The 12,558-nt window shown below is 40.6% G+C and overlaps 1 protein-coding gene across 1 annotated transcript in view; it reads left to right on the forward strand.

Annotated features, from left to right (window-relative positions):
• Positions 1–12,558, forward strand: part of ARMH3 (armadillo-like helical domain containing 3) — a 123,582-nt gene that overhangs the window by 36,387 nt on the left and 74,637 nt on the right. Inside the window, exon 20 of the mRNA XM_027648133.1 lies at positions 2,121–2,209. Within this exon, the coding sequence (XP_027503934.1) occupies positions 2,121–2,209 (89 nt within the window). The remainder of the gene's footprint in view (positions 1–2,120; positions 2,210–12,558) is intronic.

The raw sequence follows: 12,558 nt of genomic DNA on the forward strand, positions 1-12,558 counted from the left end.
TCAGTTGAGTTTGTGAGAAATGTTTTTTTTTAGTGACAGTTGCAGAATTAGTTGTAGATGGGTATAATGCACTGGAGTTTCACAAGAAAGGTGTGAACTGCTTGGGCTCAGAAGTAATGTCACATCCAGAAACTCCATGAGTCTAAAAACAATGAGTAGTAGCAACCACCAGTGGACATTTGTATCCATTCATTTTGGCATGTTTGTGCAGTCCTTTCACTATACTCCTGTCTGAAACCATCCCATAGCAGACGCAGTTATTGCAGACAAAGTGGGTGTTCTGAATGCACAAGTAGTGTCATACTTCTCTGCAGTACATTTAAAAGGTGACAACATAAAGCTGCTCAAGGGCAGGCATATTAATATTTAAAAGAGAAATCCAGATTGCTTAGAGTAAGGGTGCCTTTTGTCCATTATATGTATTATGAATCCTCAGCATAAAACTAAACAACAGAAATACCCCACCGGGATGGATGTCTTCATAACTAAAGCAGTTTCACAACTAAAGCAGTGTAGTTTGGGAGTCTAGGCAGGGGTACTAGGACTGTTATGCCCCTTCTAATCCCTTTCTGTCCGTGCCTTGATTTCACAGTAGCTGTGTGCTACTGTGTACAGTCACAAGGTTTCAGTGATGAGATGTGTATGCAGATTATTTTGCATTAACAGCTATTGTTATTATAAAGAAATGTTTTAACCATTAGCAAATTCTCTCTGGTCAGCGTCTTAAATAGAGTTTGGCTTTTTTTTTTCTAGTAGAGGCCAATTTTAGACTTACAGCCAAGCAAATATGTAGGTGAAAAGGGCATTGTCTGGTACCAGTAACATCAGAAATAGGAGGTCTCTTCCCAGAGTGATTACTGTTCCTGATCTGAAGACAGCTGTCTATCCTAGCTGGTTTGCTTCCTTTTCTTGGTTGAATTTATGAGAATGCTATTTGAAATACAGCACTTACTGTGATGCTCAGCGATTATAGATGGGGTTACTTTTGTTCATTCAAAGTTAGTTTTAGTTCTTACCTCATTGTGGTATTTTTGGGATCATCTAAAGGTCTGAAAAGAATAAGATACACCTTCTGCATATTTTTTTCTACAACCTTATTTTTAAAGCCTGCTGTTGAACTCTTCACACCATTTTAAATAAATTCCTTGCAAATTTATAGGATTTGATTTCTCTGTGTTTATCTGATGTGTAGTGTCTTTCATCAGTGTCTTTTCAGAAAGATGTTCACATTAATGAGATATGTTTTTGACAAATAAGGATTTGGGGAAAAAGGAATTCTTCTTTTTTGAGGCCTTCCTTCTGTTTTTTCTAAATGTTAATAACTAAAAATAACCTGACCTAAGAAATTGAAATTTGTATAAATTTTTTGTCTTGTCCGTAATGATAGCTAGTGGTAGAGAATTTACTCATTATACTGTATATTTAGTTCTGATATTATTTGTGAAGAATGTTTGTGCACCTGAGAGTTCATATGAGTGCTAGATGCTATAGAGACCTACAGGATTATTTGGAGACTTGACAAGTACACTGGCTGTGTTGGGGGATTCCAGAGCTTGTATGTGTAGTGCTTGATCATTCCAAAGCTCCACCTAAATTACTTTTTAAGGAGACTGGAAAAATGAATACAAATGTCTATCTTTTTTTTTTAAAATGTAGTTAAACCACACACCTCAGTCAAACTAAAAATCCTGTAGTTTTTCTGACACTCTTACTTCCTTTAGCCTCATCATTTGGGCCAAAGAAACTGAGAAACTCCACTGTGTCCAGATTTTATAATAATGTACAGTATCTCATACATATGGAGCTTAAAAGTAACTCATTTTGTAGAGCTTATGAGACTCTCAGGTAAGGGTAGCAAAGAGTGGAAAGTGTTAATTAAACAATGTGAATATGCATTTGTGTTCAGTTCAATCCAGTTGAGCTTAAACTGACATACAGACCCCTTTCTTTCATTTTGTCTGATTCTTTTTTCATTCCTTTTAGGAGCTCAAAGCCATGAGTCCCATCCTCCTCTGATAGTCTTTGAGTTTCTCTGCTGCTGATTTTGGAGACATTTCCAGGTTTGATGTAGAATTCCTGGAAAATGCAATGTCATTAATTCTTTGCCCTCTCTTTTCCAGACGGTGCATTCAGATTGTGCACAAGCTGCTGTGCTACCAGAAGAAATGCAGAGTGAGACTTCATTACACCTGGAGGGAGCTCTGGTCAGGTACTTTGCATCTGCAGTGACAGTCAAATAGGAAAAGCCCAGAGCAGTGACCGTTTGGTGGCTGTGACTGCTTGTTCCATTGCTACAGGGTTAAACAGCAAGCAGCAGTTCTGTTAAAGCATCTTTATTTTGCTTCTCAGTTGCTACATGCAAATTGCCTCTTTTGGAAAGCCAGTTCATTATCATAATGGTAGCTAATTTACTTTCTTGTCTGGCCATGATCACCATGGTATCCAAATGTCTTTGTTTTTCTGTTTCATTACCTGAGTCCCTGTTCACCTGATTAGAGAAAGGGAGTAATGTTTTATGGAGTAGTGTTTCTCTCAGGTATTTGTGAGTAGAAGGAAAACAGGCTCTTGGGTAAAGGGAGATGGACCTTACTTTTCCTTTTTACTGTCAGAGCTGCATACACATAGAGGAGTGTGTGCAGCCCCTTCTGAAGAGAGCAGCTTAGAAATGTCACTGTGAGGGAAGAGAGGCTTTTAACTCTGACCTTTGAGTTGATGGTAGGTAAGTCTGTTTCATGCCACTTGTATCCAGAGACAGATAAATATTACAGGGTTTGACATAATCTACTGGACATAGCTTTGTAGGACTCTGACATGATGCGATTATTGCGTGGGAGGTCTGAGGAAGGGAGTAGCAGAATGGATGATGAGACCTAACAGACATTTTTGGTGGTTAGGGTGTGTGCTTCTGTTCTTATCTAGCAAGCAGTGAAGTAGCTCAGCTAGGAAAGTACAGTTAATCCCCTTGCTGTTGTGGCTTAAACAAGAGCTGTATGAAAATTCAAGGGAACATGGCCCTAATTGTGTATTCCTGGAGCTGTGCTTGAGACCTAGGATCCGTGACTTGCCTGGTGTAATGCAACTCCCATCAGAAATTTGGAGAGGAGGCTTTTGAAAAAGGCAGCAATGAGTGGTTTGTGAAGCTGTTCTAAGTTAACACTGCATACTTACCTTCAGTAGCCTTCCCCAGCTAAGTTGTAGGTACAGAGAAATGAGCGGACAACCTGAGTCACTTTCAGTTATTAAATTTTCACTTTGTGTGACATGTGGCCCATTCAGACTGTCTAAATTATTCCTGCAGAAGGTGAAATGGGTGCCACTAATTAAGGGATTACTGATTTCTTTTCAGTTGTTTTCATCAGAGCAGAGCCCCTAGAGGCATGGCTGCAGTGTGGTGCCAGTAAGGAGAAGTGTATGTACAATGTGGATGTCTTCTGTGAATAGAAACTGCATCTGACAGCATGTGTGATATCCTCTCGATAGTTACCAGTGAACCAGAGCCATTTCTGTTTGGCCAGGCTGGGCTGGATCTTTCCTACACACTGGCAGTATGGAAGTTTCAAATATAACAACTTTTTCCTTGAAGGTATTGTTCCACAGTTCAGCACACTTTTAGGCATCTTTCAATCCTTAATTTTACCTGTTTATGGGGGGAAAAAAATAAAAATCCTTGCTGCATGCTGAGATTCAGTATCTTGGGATATTCTTGTTAGCTGTCTCTAATTAAATGGTGTTTGTATAGAGCTTTGGAAATGTAAAGGGCCTCGGAAGTGTTGAGTACTGCACACGCTTTGAAAGCAAAGCAGTAATGTAAAAACCACTCAGGTTGATCAGGTTTCTGTGAAGGACCTGGAATGTCTGCACACCTGATGTAACTGAAGAGCTTCGTGTGTACTATGGATTTCTGTGTGTTTTAGGGAGATCCTCTCGTGTGGGAGTAAACTACCATAAGAATATTTTAAAAAATTTTTTTATAGGAAGTTGAGGTGAACAGAGAGATTCTTCAGTAGCTGCCAAGTGGTTTATACAGGCTGGAAGGCCCTGGATGGAATGGTACATACACCTGTAAAAGGGCATATCATGGCTGCTCCAGATGTGCTTCTAGAGTGCTGTATGTTGCAGAGTAAACACTTAATTGCCAGCCCTATCTTGGGATCTATTTCATAATTAACTCGTATCCTTGTCAGGGTTGCTCTTTGGTTACCCAGAATGCTGCTGTCTTTGATGTGAAAGAATGGCTATTTCTTTGGTCTCGATCTAAGTGACAGAGAATTTCAAACCAGAGCACAGGGACTTGTGAATTAATTTCTATCCTTCATATGACCATTGGGTTTTTATTTTGGATTGAGGAATTAGTTATGACTGGATGAACAACTAAAAGAGAACAGCTGTTCACTGTAAGGTCTAAGATCTCATGTTGCCCCATCAGGTGTGCTTTACAGAAGGTCTTCAAGCCTACACTTGTCTTATAGAATGACAAGGTGTGTGATGAGTGAAGCAATGTCCCTGTGGTGCAGTTTGAATAATAGCAGTGGAGGCCCCTCGAACAGGACTGAGTGGAACAAAGAAGCTGGAGGGAATTGGTGTAAGGAAGTATTGAAAGAAAGGGAGGGAGTTCTACCTGGTACGTAAAAGAAGGAGAGCTTTTTCAAGCAGAAAATTGAGTGGGAGAAGAAGACAAAGAGACTAGTGTGGGGTAGGTAGTCAGTATAAGGTGCGGAGGAACTGAGATAAAGGTTGTAGGTGGAAGCGGTAGCAATGTATGGAGCCTTCTGTTCACTTGCCAATTCTAATGTTAGCTAGTCTCTAATTAAGGAAAGCCACTCGTGTGTCATCTGATTGATTGATGCTCTTCCTTTGTGAGTGCTTTGTCTTCAGTATGGAGGGCCAGCAGCACTTCGAGAAAGTTTCTGCATTTACTTTTCTGATATTAAGTTGCAGTGATGGCAGAGAAAAGCAGTAGAGCCAGATGTTTGGCATCTCTCAGGACACATATAAGGCTTTTTATGTAGTCTGTAATACTTTATACTTTTTTGGATATGCTACTATGTGGCATATTGTTTACATATGATCTAATTTCTGTTGAACTTCCTTTTGCAGCATCTGAGCTTAAAGAGGAACAATATTGTTAGTCTTTGGATGTGATCCAGCCTTAGCTCCTTTATTAGAATAATTTTTTCATATTAAGTCAAGGGGCCAGGACTATGGCACTTAAAGCAGTGTAAATCTCTAGCTGTGCAGACCAGATGACCAAGAACGTTTAGCTGACAGAGAAAGATGCAGGAATTTGAGAACTGGAAGCAGGACTGACAGAAAGGAAAATCTGTGGGTGGCAGAAGTTGTGTGTATAAGCTGACTTTAGCTATAAGTAGAAAATAAATACCAGATCACTAGTGGAGCTAAATTCCAGAATATCTTAAAAGGAATGCTGGAGAGTAAAAAGCAGTTGTACTTTGATTAGCCTATGAAACTGATTGGCAAGTGCATTTACTGATAGGTAGACCAGACATTTAGATCCAGACATGTCTGTTGATCTTGATTCTTCTTTAATAGCCCTTTTCAGCAGATTATGCACTTCATTTCCACCATCTGTGATTAGTGTGCAGCTGTATGAGCACTGTAGAAAACATTCAGGTTTTTCATCTGTGACAGTGCACCATTGCTGGTGACTAGCCTGGAAATTTGACCAAGGTCAGAAACTTTAAGGGAGTATGTTTGTGTTGACCCATTCCCTTGCAGACATTTTGACCAATTGGAAATCTCCTGGACAGTTATGCCAGGTACCTTGTACTTTTTAAACACTGATTTACTGCATGTCAAGGGTAAGGTACTTTATGTACCTGATAAGGAAGCTTGACTTGGTAACAGCCAGTTCCCTGCTCTCAGAAATAGCCTGTTATGCCCAATGTTTTTGGGCTAGTTTGTACAGCACTTCGGTGATGGATGGTGCTATATATATGTTGTTGTTGTTGTCAAGCATGTATAAGCTATGCCAAAAGAGTTTTCATGAGTCATTTAAGCTTTTTATATAAAAAGACCTCATTTCTACAACTCCTCCCACCTCAAAATTAGCAATGCTTGAGCAATTCACTCTGAGCTTAGGGGGTGCAGGTAACTTCTTTGCAGTTGCTATGGTTCACTTTAAGCAAAACCCATGTTTAAAGAAACAGAAAAGCAATTCTAATATAGACTTATAATAGCAAGACTAGAGCATAAAAAAATCTTAAACCATAATGATGAATAATAGTGAAATTGCATTCAATTGCCCTAATAAATAGCTAAGTAGGATTAAAAGTGGGCTTGCCATTAGTAAGTATTGAAGATGAATATCCAAATCATTTTAACATGTTATAATTCCTTATCTTCTAGCTTAGTTAATTTGATAGATGTAGAATGCACTATTAGTAAAGGTGCTTCAAATATGTAGCACTATCAAGAAGTTAATTTTTCTTTTTCAGTTTAGAATTGTCAAAGTAGACTTTTACAGTGCTCCTATACAAAATTACTTTTTTTTTTCCTTTTTGTAAACTCTTCAGATCTTTCTGTCAGGTTCTGTGTTTATAACATGAGGGTAATATTGCTTTCAAAATCTTTTTGGGTGAATACTAAAGAGGTAAAAGGTTCCTCTGTGGAACATTTTAAAATAAGCAATTTTTTGGGGGGAGTAGAACCTCACCCCCACACACACTTGAAGTATATATAACTCTCTTGCCCTTATGCAGTGCATATTGAAAGTGGTATTGCTTAGTCACTTTTCAGTCACAGAAATAATAAAGCAATATTGATTACTGATAGTAATTGTTATCTATGCCATTTCTGATTCTAAACTGTTGATCAGGTCTGCTTCATTTATGTTGCTGAACTGGAAATCAGGTGATGTGTCTCCTGTTCATCTCTAATACCGCCGTCACTGTCACATTCTGCAGCAGCTACCTGACAAGGGAAGCTTGTCTTGCAGCTCTTGTGGAGGCAGGATTCATATACTGATGTACCAGACAGTCTAGTTCACTAGTAAAGTGCCTGATCACTAGATGCTGTGAGAGTTTGCAAGATCATAAAGCTTGATCATTAGCAAATGACTTAAAAGATTTTAGGGAAAAGATTTAAAAACATAAAATTTGACCTTCTTACAAACTTGCAGAATGTCTTTCATGGCTTTAAAAAATGCTGCCAAGGTTCAGGATTCAACAGTGCTGTCTTGTGCATGCTTGTGAAGTCTTTGCGGTTCAGGGGAAGCAGTCATGACTCAGCTGATGGTATAGATAAGGCTGCAAAATGAGGAATTCTCTAATGTTCTAACAAAGAAAGAAATGTCCTTAAGCTTTGAAGGATGTTGAAGCATAAGAGAATGGTCTCTTCAGCACAGCGTCTTCAAAGGTAACTAATAAAGATCATGTATAGGAATAGTGTAGAAGAAATAGGATGCTTTTGCGTTAAGTGTAAAATGCTTTCATAAAATGAAATCTAGGGTGAGTACAAAGAACATCTGTTTGTTAAATGGTTCTACTTGAAGAGTAGAATTCTCTCTACTTTGGGAAGAGAAAGAAGTAAATATGTGAGACTTGACCTTTCAAATACCTTCCAGCAGAAATGCATTCTGACTTCACTGCACTGCTTGTAAACTGTAAAGAGAACTATGGAACAAATGCTAGAGTTTGAATGTCTTTGTAGATCCATACATTTTACCTAATTCAGGCTTTACCTGGTGCTCACCCTCTCATTTCTCCATGCCTTTTGAAGTGAGAGGCTGGCCCATCTTTTCAGAGTGGCACATCAGAATCTCTGTGTGACTGAGAGCTCCCAGCCACGTGCCATATGCCATGCTGGAGATTTGGGATCTCATGAGCCCTTTGAGTACAAGGTGATGCTGGCTTTTTAGAGTGCCACCTGACTGAGGGATGGGACTGGAAGTGGGAAGGATGGGCTCTCTCTGCTGTTCCCAGTGGTAGTGGCAGCAGCAGGAACTGAGGAAGGAAGAAGCAAGAATAGTGTTCAGGCTGGTTAAAGATGCAAGGGGAATGGGAGTTCTGAGTTAATGGAAAGGGGAGATCTTTAGAGGTGGAAAGGTTCTCAACCTGAGAGGATGGAGAGTCTAAGGTGAAAGGGAGGTTACAGTGGCTTAGGAGGAATAGGAGACCCTGAATACAGAAGGGACTGGGTAGGGTGAGATCTGGGATTAGAGCATTAGGGAGGCTGGCAGGTGTTACTGGGTAGAAGCTCAGTGTTAGAAATCATTACATGATACAAAGAGGGAATTGCTCATCACTTTTAACTTTCAGGGATGGAACTAATATCCTTTTTCTGTTCTCTTATTTGAATGACTTGCTAGGACCATTCTTTGGTTTAGGAAACTGAGGAATGAGAGCTAGCATCTAGCTTAGTTGTGTATCCTGGGTATCTATAATCTATGGTATGCTTGAAATAGGAAAGAATCTTTTCTTCTCAGAATAATGTTTTGACAGTTTCAGATGTGCTTATGGCTTCTTTCTGTGTCAAGAAGGACTAGACCAGACTTCACAGGTCTCAGTAGCACCCTGAGGGCAGAGATGTTTACTTCTAGGATTGCAAAAAACAGCGAGGTCTTTTAGTTTTCTGATGAACTGAATCATTAAGTTGAAGTTTTTGAATTAGTGTTTGTTTTTTAAGTGCCTCAGTAGATCAGTATAAAATTTGTGATTAAGTAGCGTTTTATGCAATGTCTTTGCTTACGGCAACTTACCTCCCCTTTACTTGTAGATAGGTGACCAGCAAACTTTATATTCTCTTCCTTGTCTTTGGAACTGAAAGAAAATAGATAATGTTGACCAGCTATTTAATAGGAAGCCCAACAGGTTTACAAACGCTTGTGCTTGTTGACTTTAGTGAGGTTTCTGAGGATGTGGATTAATTCTGAAAACCTGTTGGAAAGAATATAATTTCTCACATAAACTAAAGGCTGTAACTGTTATGTGCCATGGAATATGTAGTGGGAATTAGCAGTCCTTAGAGGGTCCTTTTTTCTTTACTTGTAGGAGTGCTGATGCTTGGAACATGTGGTACTGTGTTAGCACAAGGTTGGTTCAAGGTTGGTGCAACTGTTATTCCTGTTACCTATTTCAATGAATTTAGGAAAGGAATGACACTGAAAGATAGTTTTATAAAATAATTTTTTTTTTTGTAGTTGTGGTGTGTGCTGTGGGTTGATATTCATTGATTTATTTCGTTTGTGCTCCTGGCAGCACTCCCATGTTGCCCCAGAAAACCGCAGTCCCATCTTACAAAGCCCACTTGCAGGCAGAAGCATATGTGAAGGTCAGAAGGAAGACTGCAAACATCTGCTTGTAGTCTTCTACTGCCATTCTCACCCAATGGGCCAATTTCATGTTAACCTTTCCACATTACCTTCTTCAACCAAAGCTAGAATATTTCTGTGGTAAGAGCACACAGCCATTTGGTGAAATGTCCCAATATAAATCCCTTAAAGAAGATTGTGTAAGAAATGCAAAACCTCAGTGAATTTCTTGTAAAAGAGGATGTTCTAAATTCCCTGCATGGGTCATTTTTGGGAAGCATCTGTTTTTACTTAAATCTTAGTGTTCTGTTACTTAATTCTAGTTACCTTTAGTAATGTTAACATGTTTTAATACTGATGATAAAGAGCTTTACCCTGGTAGCTGGTGGACAGAAAAAGAATAATACAAGAATTTGTGTCTGTTATTGGCCACCTGGCAAGAGTGAGGATGGGAATTCATCCACAGAGGCTTGCTCAGATGAGCACAAAGGGAGCTTAGTCATTTGCATGGACAGAAGTCTAGCAAGCTTTTGGTCATTCTGCCTCAGCCTGGCAGGTCTCATCCAGATATATTGCTCTGTCCTGCAAATTACTTTTTAAATAAAATTAGCAAACGCTGGAGAATTTGATTGTGAATCCCTAACAGTTTGCAGATCGTAGGAGATAGTGTGAAAATTTCTCCTGGGAAACGATCCCATTGATGATAAAGTGTTACAGTCAGCTGTTCCCAGCCCTTTCTTTGTATGCATGGAGGGGTTGCAGCATTCAGAATGCAGTGATTTATCCCTGCCCCCTTTTTGTGTTCAAACAGAAGCACTCCTGGCTTCCTTACCTTGCTATCTTTCCATGTTCTCATACAATGTTTCTGCTTTTTCTCCAGATTGTCCTCCTTTTCTGTTTTAAAACCCTGTGCAAAAATGTGCAACCTTAACTCCCAAGACTACTGTTTAACTAACAGTGTGAACCTACACTGTCAGGCAAAACAGAACTGAGCTCAATACTTCCCCTTTTCTCTAAACAGGAATGAAGTTTGTGGGTGTTATTTTTTATTTTTAATAAAAAAAGCATATTGTTCATCTGAGCTTTAGTTTAAGTTGGAAAATTTGCATTCTTTCTTATTGCTAGCTGGATTGCCATCAAGGAGCATTGCTCTGGCAGCAGCAATCAGCATTTCCATTAAGCTTCCAATTTTCACACTGTTGGCTCCATTTAGGTGGGAACAGTGAGTACCGGGGATGGGGGCTATAGAAAGAAAGTAAAGGGTTGGAAGTGGAGTGACCTGCTCGACTGATCCTGGGAGTGGTGGGTTATGCCAGCATGTGCTCCAGCCCTCTGGCAAGCTGTTGATTCTCATTAAGAAAACAGGCTGCTTCCATGCTTGTACCCTGAGAGTCATGGGGAGAAGAGGGAACAGCTGCAGAGTGCTGGTGCTGTTGATGGGGAGCTTGCCAGTAGCCAGCTGCTTTCTGCCACAGTGCTGTGGTGGCCTGGAGGAGGAACCTGGGGCAGTGCCTGTGGCAGCAAGCAGGGGGGCAGCATGGCTGTGGTTAGAGGAGTGTCCAGCCAGGTAATTGTTACAGGGGGGAGCTGGGTGCTCCCTCCTGATCCGAGCAGAGGGAGCTGAAGCATGTTGACTGGTGATTTTGACAGAGCTTTCATTGCTTCCCCTGCTCCCCTGAGTGGGGACTGCAGCATTGGTGCAACAGTCTTGTTTTCTAGTGCTTTGGCTGATTGACAGGAAGCTGCAAGTGCTGTCAGTGAGTAATTGGTTCAGTTGTCCAAGAATTCTGGGATAGTTTGTGCCTCAGGGAGTTCTGGTGCATTAGTTTGTAACAGCAATGTAACTATTTCTTGGACACGCTTCCTATTCCTACAGCTCTATCTGGAAATTACCTCTGTTGGTTCTTTCCTGTCAAACCCAATCTGTAGATACTCATCTCCCGCTGAATTTGTTTTGATCACTGTTCTGCTGAGTGCCTGCCAGTGCTGAATGTGGCCAGATCTGCACCTTTTAACACTCTGGTCATCTCAGAATGTTGTATTTGAGCCTTTTGCTGCCCTAATTCTGAATTGCCTTTCAGTTACAGCATTTACTACAGGTGATTAGTCTGTGCTGGGGTTTCTTCTCCTCATAGCTGCACATTGGGCTATATGGTTATCCTAGCTTAGTCCTTGTGACTTCCAGTGTGGAACAAGAGAGTGGACTGGTCTGTTGTGAGACTTTGTTATTTCCATATTCTGTGCTGTAGTCTCTCTCATGTAAAGAAATCATACTGTATTTTGGAATCTGGAAGAGCATTATGAAAAAGAATTGTTTGGCCTATTACTTCTCAACAGGCATTTGATGTTGACCAGTTAGAGACAGAGCACTGTGCATAGGTGGGCCTTTCAGCTGGCCAGGTACAGCCAGGGTTCTTCTTGTTGCTCTACTGATGTTTCCAGTGCTGTTGCAGGCAGAGTAGTCCGGTTTTCTCTTTTATATTGGAGAAATTGAAGTACAGAAAGACCAGTGCTGCTTCCTGAAGAATTGAATCCACTTTCTTCTCAGTTCCAGTCTAGTGCACTAAGCTTTAGCAGATCTGGCTTACCATGTGCTACAATGAGTGGAATGGACCTTGCCTTCAGAGTATGTACATGTGAACAGGCTGGCTATGGGAGGTCCAGGGTGGTTATTGTGCTGCTGGGGCACTCATAGGCAGATGATTTCTTTGCGGCATGGAAGTGTTGCCCAGATGTCATTATCAGCTGCCTTTTAGTGACATGTGGGTGGAGAGCCTCCTAAAGGTGTTGAGACACGTAGAGAAGGCCACTGAATATACTGTTGGTACAATGGTAATTTCCAGAGAGAATGGGAAAATCACTGTTCTTCCCAGTGTACCCTGCAAGTTGAAGGGTAGAAAACTGGAGGATTTTAGTAGAATGCAGGATCCTGCTAATGGATGTTATACTGCAGCTGAGGAACCCTTGCATCTCTCTTTCTCCCTTGCTCCTTTGTTGAGAGCCATTATATGCACCATTAGAAGATTTTTGACCTGTAAGCGCAGCAGATGCGGTGACAGAGGCCTCCATGCTGTGCTGAACCCATCCAGGCTCTCATTGATGTGTGTCTCAGGGCTGTTCTCTTCTGCTCTGTTGTGCAATAACACGTCAGAGCCTTCTGATGCTCCTGGCAGAATCTGTGCTACATTCTGGCTTGCCCAAGGAATGGTACTACTACTTTTTTATTCTTAATCTACCTCCACAGTCCTGTTGCATTACACATGATCCAAAGAGTGAATACTGAGACACTA

The sequence above is a fragment of the Corapipo altera genome, unplaced genomic scaffold (assembly GCF_003945725.1).
Source record: "Corapipo altera isolate COAL_440 unplaced genomic scaffold, ASM394572v1 56, whole genome shotgun sequence".
Classification (NCBI taxonomy): Eukaryota; Metazoa; Chordata; class Aves; order Passeriformes; family Pipridae; genus Corapipo; species Corapipo altera.